Source organism: Anomaloglossus baeobatrachus, chromosome 6 (genome assembly GCF_048569485.1).
Source record: "Anomaloglossus baeobatrachus isolate aAnoBae1 chromosome 6, aAnoBae1.hap1, whole genome shotgun sequence".
Classification (NCBI taxonomy): domain Eukaryota; kingdom Metazoa; phylum Chordata; class Amphibia; order Anura; family Aromobatidae; genus Anomaloglossus; species Anomaloglossus baeobatrachus.
Genome location: NC_134358.1, coordinates 294,166,239 through 294,185,600, shown reverse-complemented (window position 1 = coordinate 294,185,600; position 19,362 = coordinate 294,166,239). Strand labels below are relative to the sequence as shown.

General features: G+C 50.4%; 1 protein-coding gene across 1 annotated transcript in view; it reads right to left on the bottom strand.

Moving 5' to 3' along the window:
* NSUN2 (NOP2/Sun RNA methyltransferase 2) overlaps positions 1-19,362 on the bottom strand; it is a 145,043-nt gene that overhangs the window by 12,922 nt on the left and 112,759 nt on the right. The window contains exons 16-18 of the mRNA XM_075316510.1: positions 3,404-3,484; positions 3,053-3,191; positions 461-500 (exon numbers count right to left, since the gene is read on the bottom strand). Coding sequence (XP_075172625.1) covers positions 461-500; positions 3,053-3,191; positions 3,404-3,484 — 260 coding nt within the window. The remainder of the gene's footprint in view (positions 1-460; positions 501-3,052; positions 3,192-3,403; positions 3,485-19,362) is intronic.

Sequence of the window (19,362 nt, the reverse complement as noted above, 5' to 3'; positions counted from 1 at the left end):
AGAAGGGAGCATGCTGGGGGCCCTATATGGGCCCTCTTTTCTTCCATCCGATATAGTCAGCAGCTACTGCTGACTAAACAGTGGAGCTATGCGTGGATGTCTGACCTCCTTCGCACAAAGCAGAAAAACTGGTGAGCCAGTGATCCCACTGGGGGTGTATAGCCAGAAGGGGAGGGGCCTTACACTTTTTAGTGTAATGCTTTGTGTGGCCTCCGGAGGCAGTAGCTATACACCCAATCGTCTGGGTCTCCCAATAGAGCGCCGAAGAAATAAAAGTTACGGCTCTAGGAATAAGGAGAGCGAAGGGATTAATGCATGAACACAAATATAAGAATTGATCATTTACATATTAATACCTATTCATCAGCAAACTATATCAGGGTGCCAGTAGTTTTTCCAGAAACACTATTAATTTTTATATTTATTATTCCTACATTCAGTACAATTGGGATTTACTTACTGTGAGTCTGGCTCATATTTTAGGATGATACTTCCCATCACTACAAAAATGAATGGAAATAAAAAAAAATAAGTTAGTTACTCACTCATCAAGATACATATTTATAGTGCAGCTCTGCTCTGTTCTAGCAAACTATTCAGTGCTGGGGATTAAACCGTTCTAAACAAGTATTGTGGGAAGTCTATAGAACATGAAAAGATAAGTTAAAGCGTAATTAGAGAGCATTGTGGTTACCAAACAGAGATTGGCACACTGACAACGCTCGAGAAGCAATGCTGTACGTTGCGTGTAGACGAAAATCAAACAGATTTGGCCTTATTAATCCCACAGCCTTCTGGTGCAGAGTTGTTAAGCTCTTGAACACAATTGTGTTACACAACAGTCAAGACCGACAGAACAGAGTCTACAAAAAATACAATACATTCATTTTTTAAGGATAAGAGAAGGAAATGTACTTGTTGGTATGTTTTCACCATGGGGTAGGAAAACCACAGTGAGAACATACAAAAATGTAATGCCGGTATTACTTAACACTGCAGATCACCAAGCTGCAATGCTAACCATAGAGAGCACCACTGCGCCGCCCAATCGGCCACGTAGCAAGTGTATAGAGCACTAGATGCCAGGGACATAAAGACAGACATGGAAAAGCCTTGTAAATCTCACCCTTCACATAAAATGTACTCCAATTCCAGGAGTAGACTAAAATGATGGATCTTGCTGCGTGCTGGTGCAGGAGTTGGTTCAGTGTATAAACGGTACATCGTAAGATAGGTAGTTGAAGCTGACAATTTTATTAAAATATGTCTATTCAGGTATTAAAAGCGCTGTATAAAAGAAAAGAAAAATAGAGCGCTGTCTGCTATACCTATATATTAATGCAGCTGTCACCTATCGATACTGTGGGCCCCAGACCCCTATTGGATTGGAGTGATACGTCTTCATGTACCCTTGTGCGCCTTTCATTGGCAATCTCTGGCAGTCCCATAGTCAATGACAGTGCTGAGGTAGCTCCGGTAGTCTCACAGACAAAGAAGAGAACAGCAGCTCACATGTCATATCTGGCCCAGATGTGACCTCGGCTATCCAGAATGCCAGTGTGCATCAGCTACATCCACCTATCTTCTCATCACGTTTTCTAAAACTCAATATGGTCAAACCTCAGCTCATCACCTTTCCTCCACCATACTCAACCATCTTACCAAATAATACAGTGGAACCTCGGTTTACAAGTAACTTTGTGTGTGAGTATTTCGAGCAAGCTTTCCTGTACAAGCAAATACTCACCGCACACACTTCCGGTTCCGTACTTTCACCGCACTCTAACTCGCTCTTGCAGTCCACAGAAACACATATTATGCTCACCTTACCTTCCGTTCCAACGCCAGCCTCATGGTTCTTGTAGTCCACCGGTGCAGGATGTGTATCGGGTAACCATTGTGACGATGGAGGAACTTCCGCTGTCAGCTGCTACTCAAAGGCAGTGCGCTGACCAATCAGAGGCAAGCGGCTCGTGCCTTTGATGTCAGCGCAGCGGAAGCTCTGGCATCGGTCACGATGGTTACCCGATTCACATCCTGTACCGGCGAACTACAAGAACCAGGACTATGGCAATGGAACGGAAGGTAAGGTGAGCATAATATGTCTGTGTGTGTGTGTGTGTGCGCGTGTGCGTGTGGAATGGCACAATAGAGGAACAGGATGAGACATTGAACAAGTTGTGGAACGAATTGTGTGAGCTTGCATTATTTCCTATGCGAAATTTTGGTTTGCTAGATGAGTAACTTGGTTTACGAGCACACTCCCAGAATGGACTGTTCTCGTAAAGCAAGGTTCCACTGTATTTCACAATAAATTATATCATGCTTTCCCATGTCTCAACTCTGCTGTCCTTCAAACCGCACTTCTAAGACGTAACCACCGCCAACCTAAAAATGAGATTGAATCAAGTAAAATGTGAGTACATGCCCTCACCATCACCTGCCTTGACTACTGTAATATCCTCCTCTGTGGCATCTCCGCTAACACTGTTGCACCCTTCTAGTCTGTTCTTAACTCTGCTGTGATAAAATCCACCTCTCCAGTCACTACTCCTACGCCTCTGCAGATCCTTTCACTGGCTTCCAATTCTCAAGCGAAACCAGTTTAAGTTACTAACAATGACTTAAAAGGTTGTCCATAATTTGTCTCCTCCACACGTGCAAGCTATCTCCTGATACCTTTATATATGTAATTTCTGGTCCTCAAAAGACCTCCTTCATACTTCTGCTCCCGTACGTTCTCCACCTAATTGCCTCCTTAGATTGTCAAACATCCCCCATCCACTTGAAATCCTCCGATCACACACAACCAGAAAAGACCACCCTCCTGCCACCTCACTACCACCAGGGCAGTTACCCCCCAACACTGACCTACTGTCTTTTTCCCTAATACCCTGTAGACTGCGTACTCCTGTGGGGGTAGAGTCTTCTTCCAATATATACAAGTCTGTCACTGTTAGTTTGTTCCTGTAATTTATACATGTATGTAACCCTTCCTCACTTGTACCGCACTTTGGAATACACTAGTAACATGCTACAATTATTTACTCACCCAACTCCTTAGTCTGCTTCTGCGTTTCACTGCTGAATTTACTCAAGAAAGGATTTTCCTGAGTGAGAAGAACCTTGATGTCTTCTACAGAAACCATTACCACTCTTGACTTAATGAATGGATAAATTGTATATATCCCCTGAAAATGGAAGATGAAAGGAGTTTACATTACTAGTCCTGTAGAACAATCAGAAGAGCACACATTTCACATACATATAGTACAGACATTAAAAGAATAAACTTTCTAGGTTCTGCATTAAGGTACATATTAATAGGAGATGTGTCATACTTCAATACGCTCTTGCGCACTTTTAAGTGTATGGTTCAGGGAGTCATTTTCTTTCCATTTACCTCTTGTGCAAGCCGGTAAGCACAGCCATACTGCTCTCCATCATTATTCCGACACAGCACTTTTATACCAGTATTTATCACCTGCAAATAAATACAAAAATGTATTTCAGATGGGGAAATCATAATCATCTCCTACAGTATCTATGCCTAATTTTCACCTCTTCATTGATAATGTAATATGCCTTTACCAGTTTTGTACGACATTGCATAGTATCATGGTATAGGGATTAGTGATGATCGAGTACTAAAAAGCTCAGGTGCTCGAGGCTCGGGCCGAGCATCCCAAGATACTCGTGTACTCGGCCCGAGCACCGAGCCCAATGTTATCCTATGGGAGACCCGAGTATTATTCTGAAATGACCCCTGGCAGCATGTAGAAACCATAAAAATGTAAATTATAAAAAAACGTGCGTGTGTGTGTATGCGTGTATATATATATATATATACATGCGGAGTGGAGTGCGGGAGGGGCCGTAGCCGAGCGGGGAAGTGTCGGGCTAAAGGCACGGTCATGCTGTGAGGGCCGGCCAATCACTGCAATCCACAACTAACAGGGCTGTGGCATTGCAGTGGTCTGCCAGCCAATCCCTGCATGAGGGCTGGCTCTAAAAAAAGAGCGCCAACATGCAGGGATGAAGACCCCGAGTACAGCACGAGTATCGCGAAATTACTCGGTACCCGCCGAGTAGCCCGAGTACAGTGATACTAGTGCGAGTACCGAGTAGTAACAAGCATACTCGCTCAACACTAATAGGGATACATCAATAATTTATAGACAATTCAGAGCAAATACACTGCAATGAAAACCTTAACAAAATGCTGTAAATGAACAAGATTAGTAATGGATTTGTTCTCCAAGAATATTGTGATGTGTTCACGAGTCGGGAAAGCTGTGCCACTTTGTGGATACCCAATTGTTCACACCACAGGGAAAAGTTACATTACACGGCATTCATTCAGATCAATGGGCCATTTCCTTAATGTATGATAACTTTTCTTAAAAAGACGTTTCATAACGGGATTTCTAAAATAAATCACCTTTCTTGAAGTCTAAACTGACAACTTTTGAACCTTTGTTCACATCAGTAAAGAAGGGCTGCACAGCAATAATGTATATTACCATTAATATTCCAAGAACCTGACTCATAACCAAAAATATACAGGATAGCCCCAAAAGGAAAAGCAAAAGCTGCGCTCAAAACCTTAATGAAAATGCCATTTATTCACCCGTCTAAGGGGGCGACCACCTGGGAGGTATTTCCAAAGCAAATAAGAGGTAATTATAGCCACGCGTAAAAAGGGAACCAGTCACCCAATTTGGCCCCTATAAGTCACGGCCAGCACCACTGAGCTTTTATATATAGCATTCTAGAATACTCTATAAGTGCTACAGAGCAGCCTGGGAACGTAAAAAACACCTTTACAACACTCACCTAGGGGGCCGGATGAGTCCGATGGGTGTCGCTGCTCTATGTCCGGCGCTTCCTCCATCTTCTACGATCTCCATCCTGCTGCCCAGCCCCGTGCAGGACGCGTCCTGTGTCATTCACAAAGAGGGCTCCATTGCGCTACTGCACATGCGCACTTTGATCTGCCCTGCTGAGGGCAGAGCAAAGTACTTTAATGCACAGGTGCAAGAAAAGGTCAAAGAACATCCGCGTATGCACACTACAGTACTTTGATCTGCTTCCAGGCAGGCAGATCAAAGTGCGCCTGCGCAGGAGCACAATTGGGACCTCACAGTGTATGACACCAGACGTGTCATGCAAGGGGCTGGGTAGGAGGCTTACTTTAATAGAAATTGGTCACCCCCAAAATGCAAACTCAGCTACTTAAACTTTTACTTAAGGGTTCCTGTAACATACGGTTTAGTGTTATAGTTGCAGAGAAGCTTACTTATTTCATATGGAAGTGAGAGAGCGTGAATGCACCCTTGGTGTGTCAGGAGCTCGATGAATTGATACATCCCCCAATTTGCATATTCAGTACTGTTCATGATGTTAATTGAGTGTAGGCAATGCCCACTATAGGTAAGCAAGCGCTGTCAAAATTCCTTTTCCTTCATATGGACACATACTGAAGAAGCCCATTTGGTGTGGGTGTGCACTAACACCTAGCCCCTGCCAGTCTGCGACTACCATTGCTGCACACAGAAAGCTGCAGAGAGGAGTCAGAAATCATTGTGTGTACACAGTGAAGGGGGGAAGTTTATAAATTCCAATATGTCAGGAAATCTACAAAAGTATATTACATACGGAATAAAATCCAGCTAAATTTGTACTACAAAAGCCATGACACCCCTTCTCTTCTGCGCTTTTGCACAAAGTATAGAGTATGACCATGGGAGGAGCTAGAGGGAGAGGGAAGAGGGGTTAGAATTCTGCCTCTAGCTCCTCCTTCCCGTCATCATAGAATCTCATCAGTAATAATTGCCATCTCCTATCTCACTAATTGGAAAGTCTTCACTTATTACAGATTTTACCTCAGAATTTAGAATCGATTCTGGCAGAGAAATAAGCAAATTTGTCTGATGAAATACATTACACAGTTTATTTTCAGGTGTCCTATTGATTCATGAAATAAAAATTAAAATGACGGTTACGCTTTAAGAAGTTTGAAAACAAGGTCTCTCCAGTTGTGATCATTAGATAAAGAAGTATAAGATGTAGACATTGGCCTATGTGGTGACGCTGCACAGAACTACATTATGTATTTAAAAAAAAAAGAAGGGAATTTTGTTTACTTACCGTAAATTCCTTTTCTTCTAGCTCCTATTGGGAGACCCAGACAATTGGGTGTATAGCTTCTGCCTCCGGAGGCCACACAAAGTATTACACTTTAAAAAGTGTAACCCCTCCCCTCTGCCTATACACCCTCCCGTGCATCACGGGCCCATCAGTTTTGGTGCCAAAGCAGGAAGGAGGAAACTTATAGATTGGTCTGAGGTAAATTCAATCCGAAGGATGTTCGGAGAACTGAAACCATGAACCAAAAGAACAATTCAACATGAACAACATGTGTACACAAAAGAACAAACAGCCCGAAGGGAACAGGGGCGGGTGCTGGGTCTCCCAATAGGAGCTAGAAGAAAAGGAATTTACGGTAAGTAAACAAAATTTCCTTCTTCTTTGTCGCTCCATTGGGAGACCCAGACAATTGGGACGTCCAAAAGCAGTCCCTGGGTGGGTAACAGAATACCTCGATAAAAAGAGCCGAAACAACGGCCCCCTCTTACAGGTGGGCAACCGCCGCCTGAAGGACTCGCCTACCTAGGCTGGCATCTGCCGAAGCATAGGCATGCACCTGATAGTGTTTCGTGAAAGTGTGCAGACTCGACCAGGTAGCCGCCTGACACACCTGCTGAGCCGTAGCCTGGTGCCGCAATGCCCAGGACGCACCCACGGCTCTGGTAGAATGGGCTTTCAGCCCTGAAGGAATCGGAAGCCCAGAAGAACGGTAGGCTTCAAAGATCGGTTCCTTGATCCACCGAGCCAAGGTTGACTTGGAAGCCTGCGACCCCTTACGCTGGCCAGCGACAAGGACAAAGAGCGCATCCGAGCGACGCAGTGGCGCCGTGCGAGACACGTAGATCCGGAGTGCTCTCACCAGATCTAACAAATGCAAATCCTTTTCAAATTGGTGAATTGGATGAGGGCAAAATGAAGGTAAGGAGATATCCTGATTGAGATGAAAAGTGGACACCACCTTAGGGAGAAAGTCCAGGAACGGACGCAGAACCACCTTATCCTGGTGAAATACCAGGAAAGGGCCTTTGCATGACAGCGCTGCAAGCTCTGACACTCTACGGAGTGAAGTAACCGCCACTAGAAATGCCACCTTCTGCGAAAGACGTGATAGAGAGACATCCCGCAGCGGCTCAAAGGGTGGTTTTTGAAGAGCCCGTAGCACCATGTTGAGATCCCAGGGTTCCAGCGGACACTTGTAAGGTGGGACTATGTGGCAAACTCCCTGCAGGAATGTGCGGACCTGCGGAAGCCTGGCTAGACGCTTTTGAAAAAACACGGAAAGCGCCGAGACTTGACCTTTGAGAGAGCCGAGAGACAAACCCTTGTCCAATCCCGATTGAAGAAAGGAAAGAAATCTGGGTAAGGCAAACGGCCAGGGGATAAACCCCCTCTCAGAGCACCAGGCTAAGAAGATCCTCCAAGTTCTGTGATAGATCTTGGCTGACGTTGGTTTCCTGGCCTGTCTCATAGTGGCAATGACATCTTGAGACAACCCTGAGGACGCTAAGAGCCAGGACTCAATGGCCATACAGTCAGGTTGAGGGCCGCAGAATTCAGATGGAAAAATGGCCCTTGAGATAGCAAGTCTGGTCGGTCTGGGAGCGCCCACGGTTGCCCCACCGTGAGATGCCACAGATCCGGGTACCACGACCGCCTCGGCCAATCTGGAGCGACGAGGATGGCGCGGCGGCAGTCGGACCTGATCTTGCGCAACACTCTGGGCAGCATTGCCAGAGGAGGGAATACATAAGGCAGTTGAAACTGCGACCAATCCTAAACTAAGGCGTCCGCCGCCAGAGCTCTGTGGTCCTGAGACCGTGCCATGAATGCCGGGACCTTGTTGTTGTGCCGAGACGCCATGAGATCGACGTCCAGCGTTCCCCAGCGGCAACAGATCTCCTGAAACATGTCCGGGTGGAGAGACCATTCCCCCGCGTCCATGCCCTGGCGACTGAGGAAGTCTGCTTCCCAGTTTTCTACGCCCGGAATGTGAACCGCGGAGATGGTGGAGGCTGTGGCCTCCGCCCACAGCAGAATCCGCCGGACTTCTTGGAAGGCTTGACGACTGCGAGTGCCGCCCTGGTGGTTGATGTACGCAACCGCCGTGGCGTTGTCCGACTGTATGCGGATCTGCCTGCCCTCGAGCCACCGATGGAACGCCTTGAGGGCTAGATACACTGCCCTTATCTCCAGAACATTGATCTGAAGGGAGGACTCTGTCGGAGTCCAGGTTCCCTGAGCCCTGTGGTGGAGAAAAACCGCTCCCCATCCTGACAGGCTCGCGTCCGTCGTGACCACAGCCCAGGATGGGGGCAGAAAGGATTTTCCTTTCGACAGAGAGGTGGGGAGAAGCCACCACTGAAGCGAGGTCTTGGCTTCCAGAGACAGAGAGACGTTCCTGTCTAAGGACGTCGGCCTCTTGTCCCATTTGCGGAGAATGTCCCATTGGAGAGGACGGAGATGAAATTGCGCAAATGGAACTGCCTCCATTGCTGCCACCATCTTCCCCAGGAAGTGCATGAGGCGCCTCAAGGGGTGCGACTGGGCCCGAAGAAGGGATTGCACCCCTGTCCGCAGCGACCGCTGTTTGTCCAGCGGCAGCTTGACCATCGCTGAGAGAGTATGAAACTCCATCCCGAGGTACGTCAGTGACTGGGTCGGAGACAATTTTGACTTCGGAAAATTGATGATCCACCCGAACCTCTGGAGAGTCTCCAGAGCAACGGTCAGACTGTGTTGACAAGCCACCCGTGAGGGTGCCTTGACTAGGAGATCGTCTAGGTAAGGGATCACAGAGTGGCCCTGAGAGTGTAGTATCGCTACGACGGATGCCATGACCTTGGTGAAGACCCGTGGGGCTGTCGCCAGGCCGAAAGGCAGTGCCACAAATTGAAGGTGTTCGTCCCCGATGGCGAAACGCAGAAAGCGTTGATGCTCCTGAGCGATCGGCACATGGAGATAGGCATCTTTGATGTCGATTGATGCTAGGAAGTCTCCTTGGGACATCGAAGCGATGACAGATCGGAGGGATTCCATGCGAAACCGCCTGGTTGTCACATGTTTGTTGAGCAATTTGAGGTCCAAAACGGGACGGAATGAGCCGTCCTTTTTTGGCACCACGAACAGATTGGAGTAAAAACCGCGACCGCGTTCCTGAAGGGGAAGGGGGATCACCACTCCTTCTGTTTTCAGATTGTCCACCGCCTGAAAAAGCGCAACAGTCCGCTCGGGGGGCGGAGATGTTCTGAAAAAACGAGTCGGAGGACGAGAGCTGAACTCTATCCTGTAACCGTGAGACAGAATGTCTCTCACCCATCGGTCTTGGACATGTGGCCACCAGGCGTCACAAAAGCGGGAGAGCCTGCCACCGACCGAGGATGCGGTTTGGGGCGGCCGAGAGTCATGAGGAGGCCGCCTTGGAGACGGTGCCTCCGGTGGTCTTTGGAGGACGCGACTTAGACCGCCATGCAGAAGAGTTCCTCTGGCTCTTCTGTGGCCTGTTGGACGAGGAGGGTTGGGATCTGGCTGAGGGCCGAAAGGACCGAAACCTCGCTTGAACCTTCCGTTGCTGAGGTCTGTTTGGTTTGGGTTGGGGTAAGGACGAGTCCTTTCCCTTGGATTGCTTAATCATTTCATCCAAATCGCTCGCCAAACAGTCGGTCGCCAGAAAAAGGCAAACCGGTCAAGAACTTTTTGGAAGCAGTCTGCCTTCCATTCGCGTAGCCACATGGCTCTGCGGACTGCCACAGAATTGGCGGATGCTACCCCTGTACGGCTAGCCGAGTCCAGGACAGCATTCAAGGCGTAGGATGCGAATACTGACGCCTGAGAAGTCAAAGATGTTACTTGTGGCGCAGCGGTACGGGTGACCGCATTAATCTCAGACAGACAAGCTGAGATAGCCTGGAGTGCCCACACAGCTGCAAAGGCTGGGGCAAAAGACGCGCCTATGGCTTCATAGATGGATTTCAGTAGGAGCTCTATCTGCCTGTCCGTGGCATCCTTGAGCGATGCACCGTCAGCCACTGCTACTACGGATCTAGCCGCCAGTCTAGAGACTGGAGGATCCACCTTGGGACACTGAGCCCAACCCTTAACCACGTCAGCGGGGAAGGGGTAACGTGTGTCATTAAGGCGTTTAGTAAATCGCTTGTCCGGGAAAGCCCTGTGCTTCTGGACAGCATCTCTAAAGTTAGAGTGATCGAAGAAAGCACTCCGGGTACGTTTAGGAAACCTAAACTGGTGTTTCTCCTGTTGTGAAGCCGAATCCTCTGTAGGCGGAGCTGGGGGAGACAGATCTAGCACCTGGTTGATGGACGCTATAAGGTCATTTACTATGGCGTCCCCTTCAGGTGTATCCAGATTGAGAGCAACGTCAGGGTCAGAGTCCTGAGCTGCGACCTCCGCCTCCTCCTCTAGAGAATCCTCAAGCTGAGACCCCGAACTGCGTGATGAAGTCGGGGAAGATTCTAAGGGAGCCCGCTTAGCTGGTCTGGGACTGCGGTCCGTGCCGGAGTCCTGCACGTAATAACTAGAGGCCACACCAGGAACACGCTTAGTCGCAGACCGAGAGGTGCCTGGGGGTGATCCCGCAGTGCCCGGGGCCTGTGTAAGGGCCGGTCTGGACTGCAAAACCTCTAGAAACTTAGCAGACCATTTATCCATAGACTGAGTCATGGAATGAGAAAGCGACTCAGAGAGTTTGTCGGCTAAAACAGCAAACTCTGTGCCTGCCATCTGGACAGGGGGGGGCGGCGGTTCTACCTGGGCCGAGGGACCCCCTAGTGCCTCAGGCTCCGGCTGAGCGAGTGCCACAGGGGCCGAGCATTGCTCACAGTGAGGGTAGGTGGAACCTGCAGGTAACATAGCCGCACAAGAGGTACAGGTAGCAAAATAACCCTGTGCCTTGGCCCCCTTGCTCCTTGTGAACGACATGCTGTTATCTCCCAGGAGCGTGATCACAGAGGGTATATAGCCACAAGTGAACAGTACAGCTGAACCGGAAAAAGTATACAAATATAATGTATCTATATACAGTTCAGCACCCTAGGGGGACCAGCACCGGTAACCGGTGTGGCTTACCAACCGCTCCAGCGGTGTGTGGCCACCAGATTCCCTGCCTCGGGTCTCCCAGAGCTGTTGCCAGACGTCCTCCACCGGCAGGATATGTTAAAACATGGCTGTCGGTGTTCACAAGGGAGGAGGGAGCCGTGGGCGTAACTTACAAAAGTGCGGGAACTGGTGCCCCATAGGGATTAGTGAGGGGGGAGGAGGACAGCAATGTGTGCTCCAGCCCTCACTATCGGCGTCAGACCGACCGTCCCGCCCTTGCCCCTGACTGGCAGGCCCGGGGGCGGGCGTTTAATGTACTAGGCCGCAAAAGCCGGGGACTAAAGTAAAAACCGCGGCCGACAAGCAGGCACGGTCGGCGCGGTAGTCCCGGACAAAAAAACAACACTGCAGGCGCTGCAGCGTCTGAGGCCCAGGTGCTCCATGCACCGCCCCAAAGGGGACCCAGAGTACCTGTAGTTGCAGGGCCTTGTCCCTGACGAAACTTAGTCTCCTGTCCGGCAGATACCACCAGGGGCTGCGGAGGGAGCCCGGTCCCAGTGCCTGGATGACCGGTTATGGATCCCACTTCACCCAGAGCCCCTAAGGGATGGGGAAGGAAAACGGCATGTGGGCTCCAGCCTGTGTATCCGCAATGGGTACCTCAACCTTAACAACACCGCCGACTCAGTGGGGTGAGAAGGGAGCATGCCGGGGGCCCTTAGGGGCCCTCTTTTCTTCCATCCGAAATAGTCAGCAGCTGCTGCTGACTAAAATGTGGAGCATTGTGTGCATGTGTGCCTCCTTCAACACAAAGCATAAAAACTGATGGGCCCGTGATGCACGGGAGGGTGTATAGGCAGAGGGGAGGGGTTACACTTTTTAAAGTGTAATACTTTGTGTGGCCTCCGGAGGCAGAAGCTATACACCCAATTGTCTGGGTCTCCCAATGGAGCGACAAAGAAATAATAATTTTGAAGCAAAATAGCATGAAGGTGCCTGCGTCATTAATGTGCCAAGTGGCATTTTGTCAATATGCGAAGTGTCTACTTTAAAAAAGAAGGGAATTTTGTTACTTACCGTAAATTCCTTTTCTTCTAGCTCTTATTGGGAGACCCAGACGATTGGGGTATAGCTGCTGCCCTCTGGAGGCCACACAAAGCACTACACTAAAAAGTGCAAGGCCCCTCCCCCTCTGGCTATACCCCCCCGTGGTATCACGGGTTCTCCAGTTTTAGTGCCAAAGCAAGAAGGAGGAAGCCAATAACTGGTTTAAACAAATTAACTCCGAATAACGTCGGAGAACTGAAAAACCGTTCAACATGAACAACATGTGTACCCGCAAACAACCAAGAAATCCCGAAGGACAACAGGGCGGGTGCTGGGTCTCCCAATAAGAGCTAGAAGAAAAGGAATTTACGGTAAGTAACAAAATTCCCTTCTTCTTCAGCGCTCTATTGGGAGACCCAGACGATTGGGACGTCCAAAAGCTGTCCCTGGGTGGGTAAAGAGATACCTCATGTTAGAGCTGCAAAACAGCCCTCCCCTACGGGGATGTCACTGCCGCCCGCAGGACTCTTCTACCTAAGCTGGCATCCGCCGAAGCATAGGTATGCACCTGAAAATGTTTGGTGAAAGTGTGCAGACTCGACCAGGTAGTTGCCTGGCACACCTGTTGAGCCGAAGCCTGGTGTCGTAGCGCCCAGGACGCACTCACGGCTCTGGTTGAATGGGCTTTCAGCCCTGAAAGAACCGGAAGCCCTGCAAAACGGTAGGCTTCCAGAATTGGTTCTTTGATCCATCGAGCCAGGGTGGCTTTAGAAGCCTGCAACCTCTTGCGCGTACCAGCGACAAGGGCATCGGAACGGCGTACGGGCGCCGTGCGTGAAATGTAGATTCTGAGTGCTCTCACCAGATCTAGCAAACGTAAATCATTCTCATACCGGTGAACCGGATGAGTGCAAAAGGACGGTAAGGAGATATCCTGATTAAGATGAAACGAGGATACTACCTTAGGGAGAAACTCCGGAATGATGCGCAGCACTACCTTGTCCTGGTGAAAACACCAGGAAGGGAGCCTTGGATGACAGAGCTGCCAGCTCAGACACTCGCCGAAGCGATGTGATCGCAACGAGAAACGCCACCTTCTGTGACAGGCGAGAAAAAGAAACTTCCTTCAGAGGCTCGAAAGGCGGCTTCTGGAGAGCAACTAGAACCCTGTTCAGATCCCATGGATCCAACGGCCCCTTGTACGGGGGTACGATATGACAAACCCCCTGCGGGAACGTGCGCACCTTAGAAAGACGTGCTAGACGCTTCTGAAAGAACACGGATAGTGCTGAGACTTGCCCTTTGAGGGAGTCTAGCGACAAGCCCTTTTCTAACTCCTATTGTAGGAAGGAAAGAAAGATAGGCAATGCAAATGGCCAGGGAGACACTCCCTGAGTAGAGCACCAGATTAAGAAAACCTTCCACGTTCTGTGGTAGATCTTAGCAGACGTGGGCTTCCTAGCCTGTCTCATGGTGGCAACGACCCCTTGGGATAATCCTGAAGACGCTAGGATCCAGGACACACAAGCCACACAGTCAGGTTCAGGGCCGCAGAATTCCGATGGAGAAAACGGCCCTTGAGATAGTAAGTCTGGTCGGTCTGGTAGTGACCCCGGTCGGCCGACCGTGAGATGCCACAGATCCGGGTACCACGATCTCCTCGGCCAGTCTGGTGCGACGAGTATGACGCGGCTGCAATCGGATCTGATTTTTGCGCAGTACTCTGGGCAAGAGTGCCAGAGGTGGAAACACATATGTGAGCCGGAACTGCGACCAATCTTGCACTAAGGCGTCTGCCGCCAGAGCTCTGTGATCGCGCGATCGTGCCATAAATGCCGGGACCTTGTTGGTGTGCCGAGACGCCATTAGGTCGACGTCCGGCCCCCCCCCAGCGGCAACAGATTTCCTGAAACACGTCCGGGTGAAGGGACCATTCCCCCGCGTCCATGCCCTGGCGACTGAGGAAGCCTGCTTCCCAGTTTTCTACGCCCGGGATGTGAACTGCGGATATGGTGGATGCTGTGTCCTCCACCCACATGAGGATTCGCCGGACTTCCTGGAAGGCTGCTGACTGCGTGTCCCTCCTTGGTGGTTGATGTATGCCACCGCTGTGGAGATGTCCGATTGGATTCGGATCTGCTCCCTTCTAGCCACTTTTGGAAAGCTAATAGGGTAAGATACCCTGCCCCGATTTCCAGCACATCGAACTGAAGGGTGGGCTCCTGCTGAGTCCACGTCCCCTGAGCCATGTGGCGGAGACAAACTGCTCCCCACCCTGACAGACTCGTATCTGTCGTGACCACTGCCCAGGATGGGGGCTATGGCAATGAGGTGGGAATAAGCCACTATTGCAGAGAGTCCTCGGCCGTCAGGGAAAGGGAGACTTCCCGTCCAGGGAGGTTGACTGCCCATCCCATTTGCGGAGAATGTCCGATTGCCGTTGGCGCAGATGAAACTGCGCAAAGAGAACTGCCTCGATGGCTGCCACCATCTTCCTTAGGAAGTGCATGAGGCGCCTTAAGGGGTGCGACTGGCCTTGAAGGAGAGACTGCACCTCTGTCCACAGTGAACGCTGCTGGTTCAGCGGAAGCTTCACTATGGCTGATAGAGTATGAAACTCCATGCCGAGATACGTTAGTGATTGAGTCGGAGACAGATTTGACCTTGCCAAATTGATGATCCACCCGAAAGTCTGGAGAGTCTCCAGCGTAACATTCAGGCTGCGTTGGCATGCCTCGAGGGAGGTTGCTTTGACGAGTAGATCGTCCAAGTACGGAATCACTCCGTGAGAGTGCAAGACTGCTACCACTGCTGCCATGACCTTGGTGCCCACCCGTGGGGCTGTCGCCAGACTGAATGGCAGAGCTACGAACAGAAGATGTTCGTCTCCTATCACAAAACGTAGAAAACGTTGGTGCTCCGTAGCAATTGGCACGTGGAGATAGGCATCTTTGATGTCTGTTGAGGCAAGGAAGTCTCCTCGAGACATTGAGGCAATGACGGATCGGAGGGATCCCATCCGGAACCGCCTGGCGTTCGCATGCTCGTTGAGCAGTTTCAGAACCAGAACAGGACGGAAGGAACCGTCCATTTTTGGAGCCACAAAGAGATTGGAGTACAAACCCTCGCCCTCGTTCCTGAGGGGGGACAGGGATCACCACTCCTTCTGCTCTTAGAGCGTCCACCGCCTGCAGCAGGGCATCTGCTCGGTGGAGAGGTGGGGCCGTTCTGAAGAATGGAGTCGGAGGACGAGAACAGAACACTGTCCTGTGCACGTGAGCACAATGTCCGTCACCCACCGGTCTGTGACCTGTGGCAGCTAAATGTCGCCAAAGGCGGGGGAGTCTGCCATCAACCGCGGATGCGGAGAGAGGGAGAGAGCTGAGAGTCATGAGGAGACCGCCTTGGTAGCGGTTCCTCCGGCTGCCTTCTTTGGGCGTGATTGAGCCCGGCCGGAATCTGAGCCCGTCTGAGGTTTTGTAGCCCTTTTGCACGAGGACAATTTGGACCTGCCCGAGCTTGGGAAGGACCGAAACCTCGACTGTACTTTTAGGACAGCATTAATAGGGTAAGTCGCAGTGCAGACATTGCGGCGCAAGAACCGCTGAAAAGGTTAGGTTGCCTATACGGCTGTGAATGCCGGAGCAACCGACACGCCGATAGCCTCCTAGACAGATTTCAACCAGAGTCTATCTGTCTGTGAATGGCATCTTTAAGTGAAGCCCCATCTCCAGTGCAACTATGGCTCTATATGCAAGCCTGGAGATTGGAGAATCCACCTTTGGACCCTGGGTCCAGCGCTGACCACGTCAGGGGAAAAAAGGGATAACGTGTATCCTAAAAACGTTTGGAGAAGACGCTTATCTGGTAAGCGTGGTGTTCCTGGACTGCTTCTCTGAAGTCAGCGTGGCCAGAAAAAAAAAACTCAATATCTGCGTGAGACACTGAAAAGGAACTTCTCCTGTTCGTCTCCTATCTCCACTGGGGGAGCTGAGGGAGGAAGATCCAACCTTCCATTGGTGGACGGTATAGGATCATTCCGTATGGCGTTACCACCCGGTGTATCCGGATTGAGAGCGATGTCAGTATCAAAGCCCTGAAGAGCTGCCTTTTGTTCAAGTAGATTGCCCATGGGTGCAAGTCTCTAAATTATGACTACTCCGTCCCTGTCCATGGACAGGGTTGACAGGAGGTTTCTTTGGCCACAACTAGTAGAGCCCCGGCAGACGAAGTGCTAGAGACCCCGGCAGACGACGTGCTACAGGGGAGCATGCACACAATGGGACGGTGTCATGAACAGCATCCCATGTAGTAAAAACAGCACTGAAAACTGTGTTGCTTTTTTGCCGCTGCCGACTAGCTATCTAGAAGTATATAGCCAAGATTGGTGACCGTACAGTGCAATGTATAGCATACAGGCATAAAGTACAAAGGACCACTGCAGCACAAGCAATACAAGCAGCATAGAAGCCTGTGCCCTGGCACCCCTGCTCTTCTGCTGCTGTATACTAGTCATCTAGGGGAATATAGCCCAGAAGAGTGACCCTACAGTGCAATGTATAGCATACAAGCACAAGTACAAATGAACACTGCAGCACATGCAATACAAGCAGCATAGAAGCCTGTGCCCTGGCACCTCTGCTCTTCTGCTGCTGTAGACTGGTCATCTAGGGGAATATAGCCCAGAAGAGTGACCATACAGTGCAATGTATAGCATACAAGCACAAGTACAAATGCACACTGCAGCCCATGCAATACAAGCAGCATAGAAAAAAACCTGTGCCCCAGCACCCTTGGTTTTCTGCTGCTGTAGTCTAGCCATTCCAGGAGAATATAGCTAAGACTAGCGACTGTACAGTGCAATGTATAGCATATCAGCATAAACACAAATGAACACCTCAGTCGTGCAAAACAAGCAGCCTAGAAAGCCTGTGCTTTAGCACACCTGCTTTCCTGCTGCTGATGAGTCGCTCCCCAAGCGGGCATATAGCGACCTATGCAGTTAAAAACAACACATGTATACACTGCATATATATTGTGGTCAGCACTATGTGTGCCCTTACCGCCCGCCTATAAGCGGGTGTATGAACGCCACTGTCCTGCCTTGGTGCCCCGAGCTCTGTAATGGCTGCCGGCTTCTTCCCCAGCTCGTGTGAGGAGGGGCGGGCCGTGGGCGTGCCCCCAAGGCAGAGCGGGAATCCGGCGCCCGACAGTGTGCAGTGAGAGGGCTGGAGCATGTAAAAAGGCTCCAGCCCTCGGCGCTGCTGATTGCTCAGCGCCTGTCCCCTTCCCTGAGTGACAGGGAGGGGGCGGGAACGAAGCGGCACTAGGCCGCAGAAGCCGGGGACTGGAGTTATAAGCGCCGCCGCCGTAAAAGCGCGGTCGGCGCCCAGTCCCCGGCGAACTACAAGTCCCAGCCGCGCCGCCGCTCCCGGAGCGTCCGGCGCGGTAGTTCCCAAAACACAAAGTCACTCAGCAAAGCTGCAGTGACTGTAACCCATTACTGTCCCCGGCGCACTAGCACACCCAGCAAGTCTGGAGTGTGCTGTGCCTGTGTGTACGGGGACACAGAGTACCTGTAATGGTGCAGGGCCATGTCCCTGAACGGTACTCCAGCTCCGTATCCAGCAGGTTCAAATGGGTCTGTGGATGGAGCCCGGCATCAGAGCTTTGAGGCCGGCAGGATCCCACTTCCACAGAGCCCCTCAGGGGGATGTGGAAGGAAAACAGCATGTGGGCTCCAGCCTCCGTACCAGCAATAGGTACCTCAACCTTACAACACCATCCAGGGGTGAGAAGGGAGCATGCTGGGGACACTATATGTGTCCTCTTTTCTTCCATCCGAAATAGTCAGCAGCTACTGCTGACTAAAATCTGTGGAGCTATGCGTGGATGTCTGACCTCCTTCGCACACAAAGCTAAAACTGGAGAACCCGTGATACCACGGGGGGGTATAGCCAGAGGGGGAGGGGCCTTGCACTTTTTAGTGTAGTGCTTTGTGTGGCCTCCAGAGGGCAGCAGCTATACCCCAATCGTCTGGGTCTCCCAATAGAGCGCTGAAGAAAATTCATTAGGTGTAGAAGATTGATATCAATTTCTTACTTTGATCCCATTTGCAAGTGTCAAAAGTACAAAAATTGTCCAGAGTTCCAAAATGTCGAACATCCCCAGGCAGCGAGAGGGTAAAGGGAAATCAATGAGGTTTTTGTATTAAATATAGTGTATTCAAATTTTGGGCAGGTTCCCCCCCCCAGACAGGATCCAACAATCACAATAGGAGATGTCACAGCTGACTCTCCCCCTCCTCCCTTCACACACACTCATTAGATGCTTCACTATAAGGCTATGTGCCCACGCTGCGGAAAACGAGCGGAATTTGCCGCGGATTTTTCGCGGATTTTTAAAAAATCTGCAGCACAGCTACTCCCCAGCCCTTTCTATGGCATTTGGGAACTGCTGTGCCCACGCTGCGGATATTTCCGCAGCGGAAATAATGCGGATTTCCCTGCGGAAAAATCAGCAGCATGTCAATTATTCCTGCGGATTTCTCCGCAGGGTCCCATATGCTTACCTGCCTCACCGGAGTCACTTTCTTCTTCCGGTGTACAGGAGCGCGGTGAATCCAGGTACAGGAAGGGTGGGCGGGGCCTGCATGAGTTCCGGTCATGTGACTACCGAAGATAGTTCAGGCCCGCCCACCTTCTCCTGCAGACGCTGACAGAGTGACCCGGCTGCCGGAAAGCGAGGTGCTGCGTGATGGAGGTGAGTATGAACTCCCCCGATCACTGCAGCACTTGTTCTGCATTGAGGATGCAGTGCCGAAGCCATGGTAGTGTATCCTCAATGCAGAATGCCCGCACCATATCCGCACGACATTCCGCAGCATGGAAACAGACAGAAGTTGTGGTGCGGTTTCCTGGGAGCTCCTGCGGAATGTCCTGCGGATATATCCCCAGTGGCCAGTGTGAAAAATGCAAGATTCCTATATATTTTTTTTTTTAATACAGGTTGTGTGATATTAGAAATCCCATCTAAAAAGTCATTCTCTAATGATAGCTTCCCTTTGGTTTGTTAACGGCCTAATATTACCATTATTAGTGTAGCGCTAAGTAA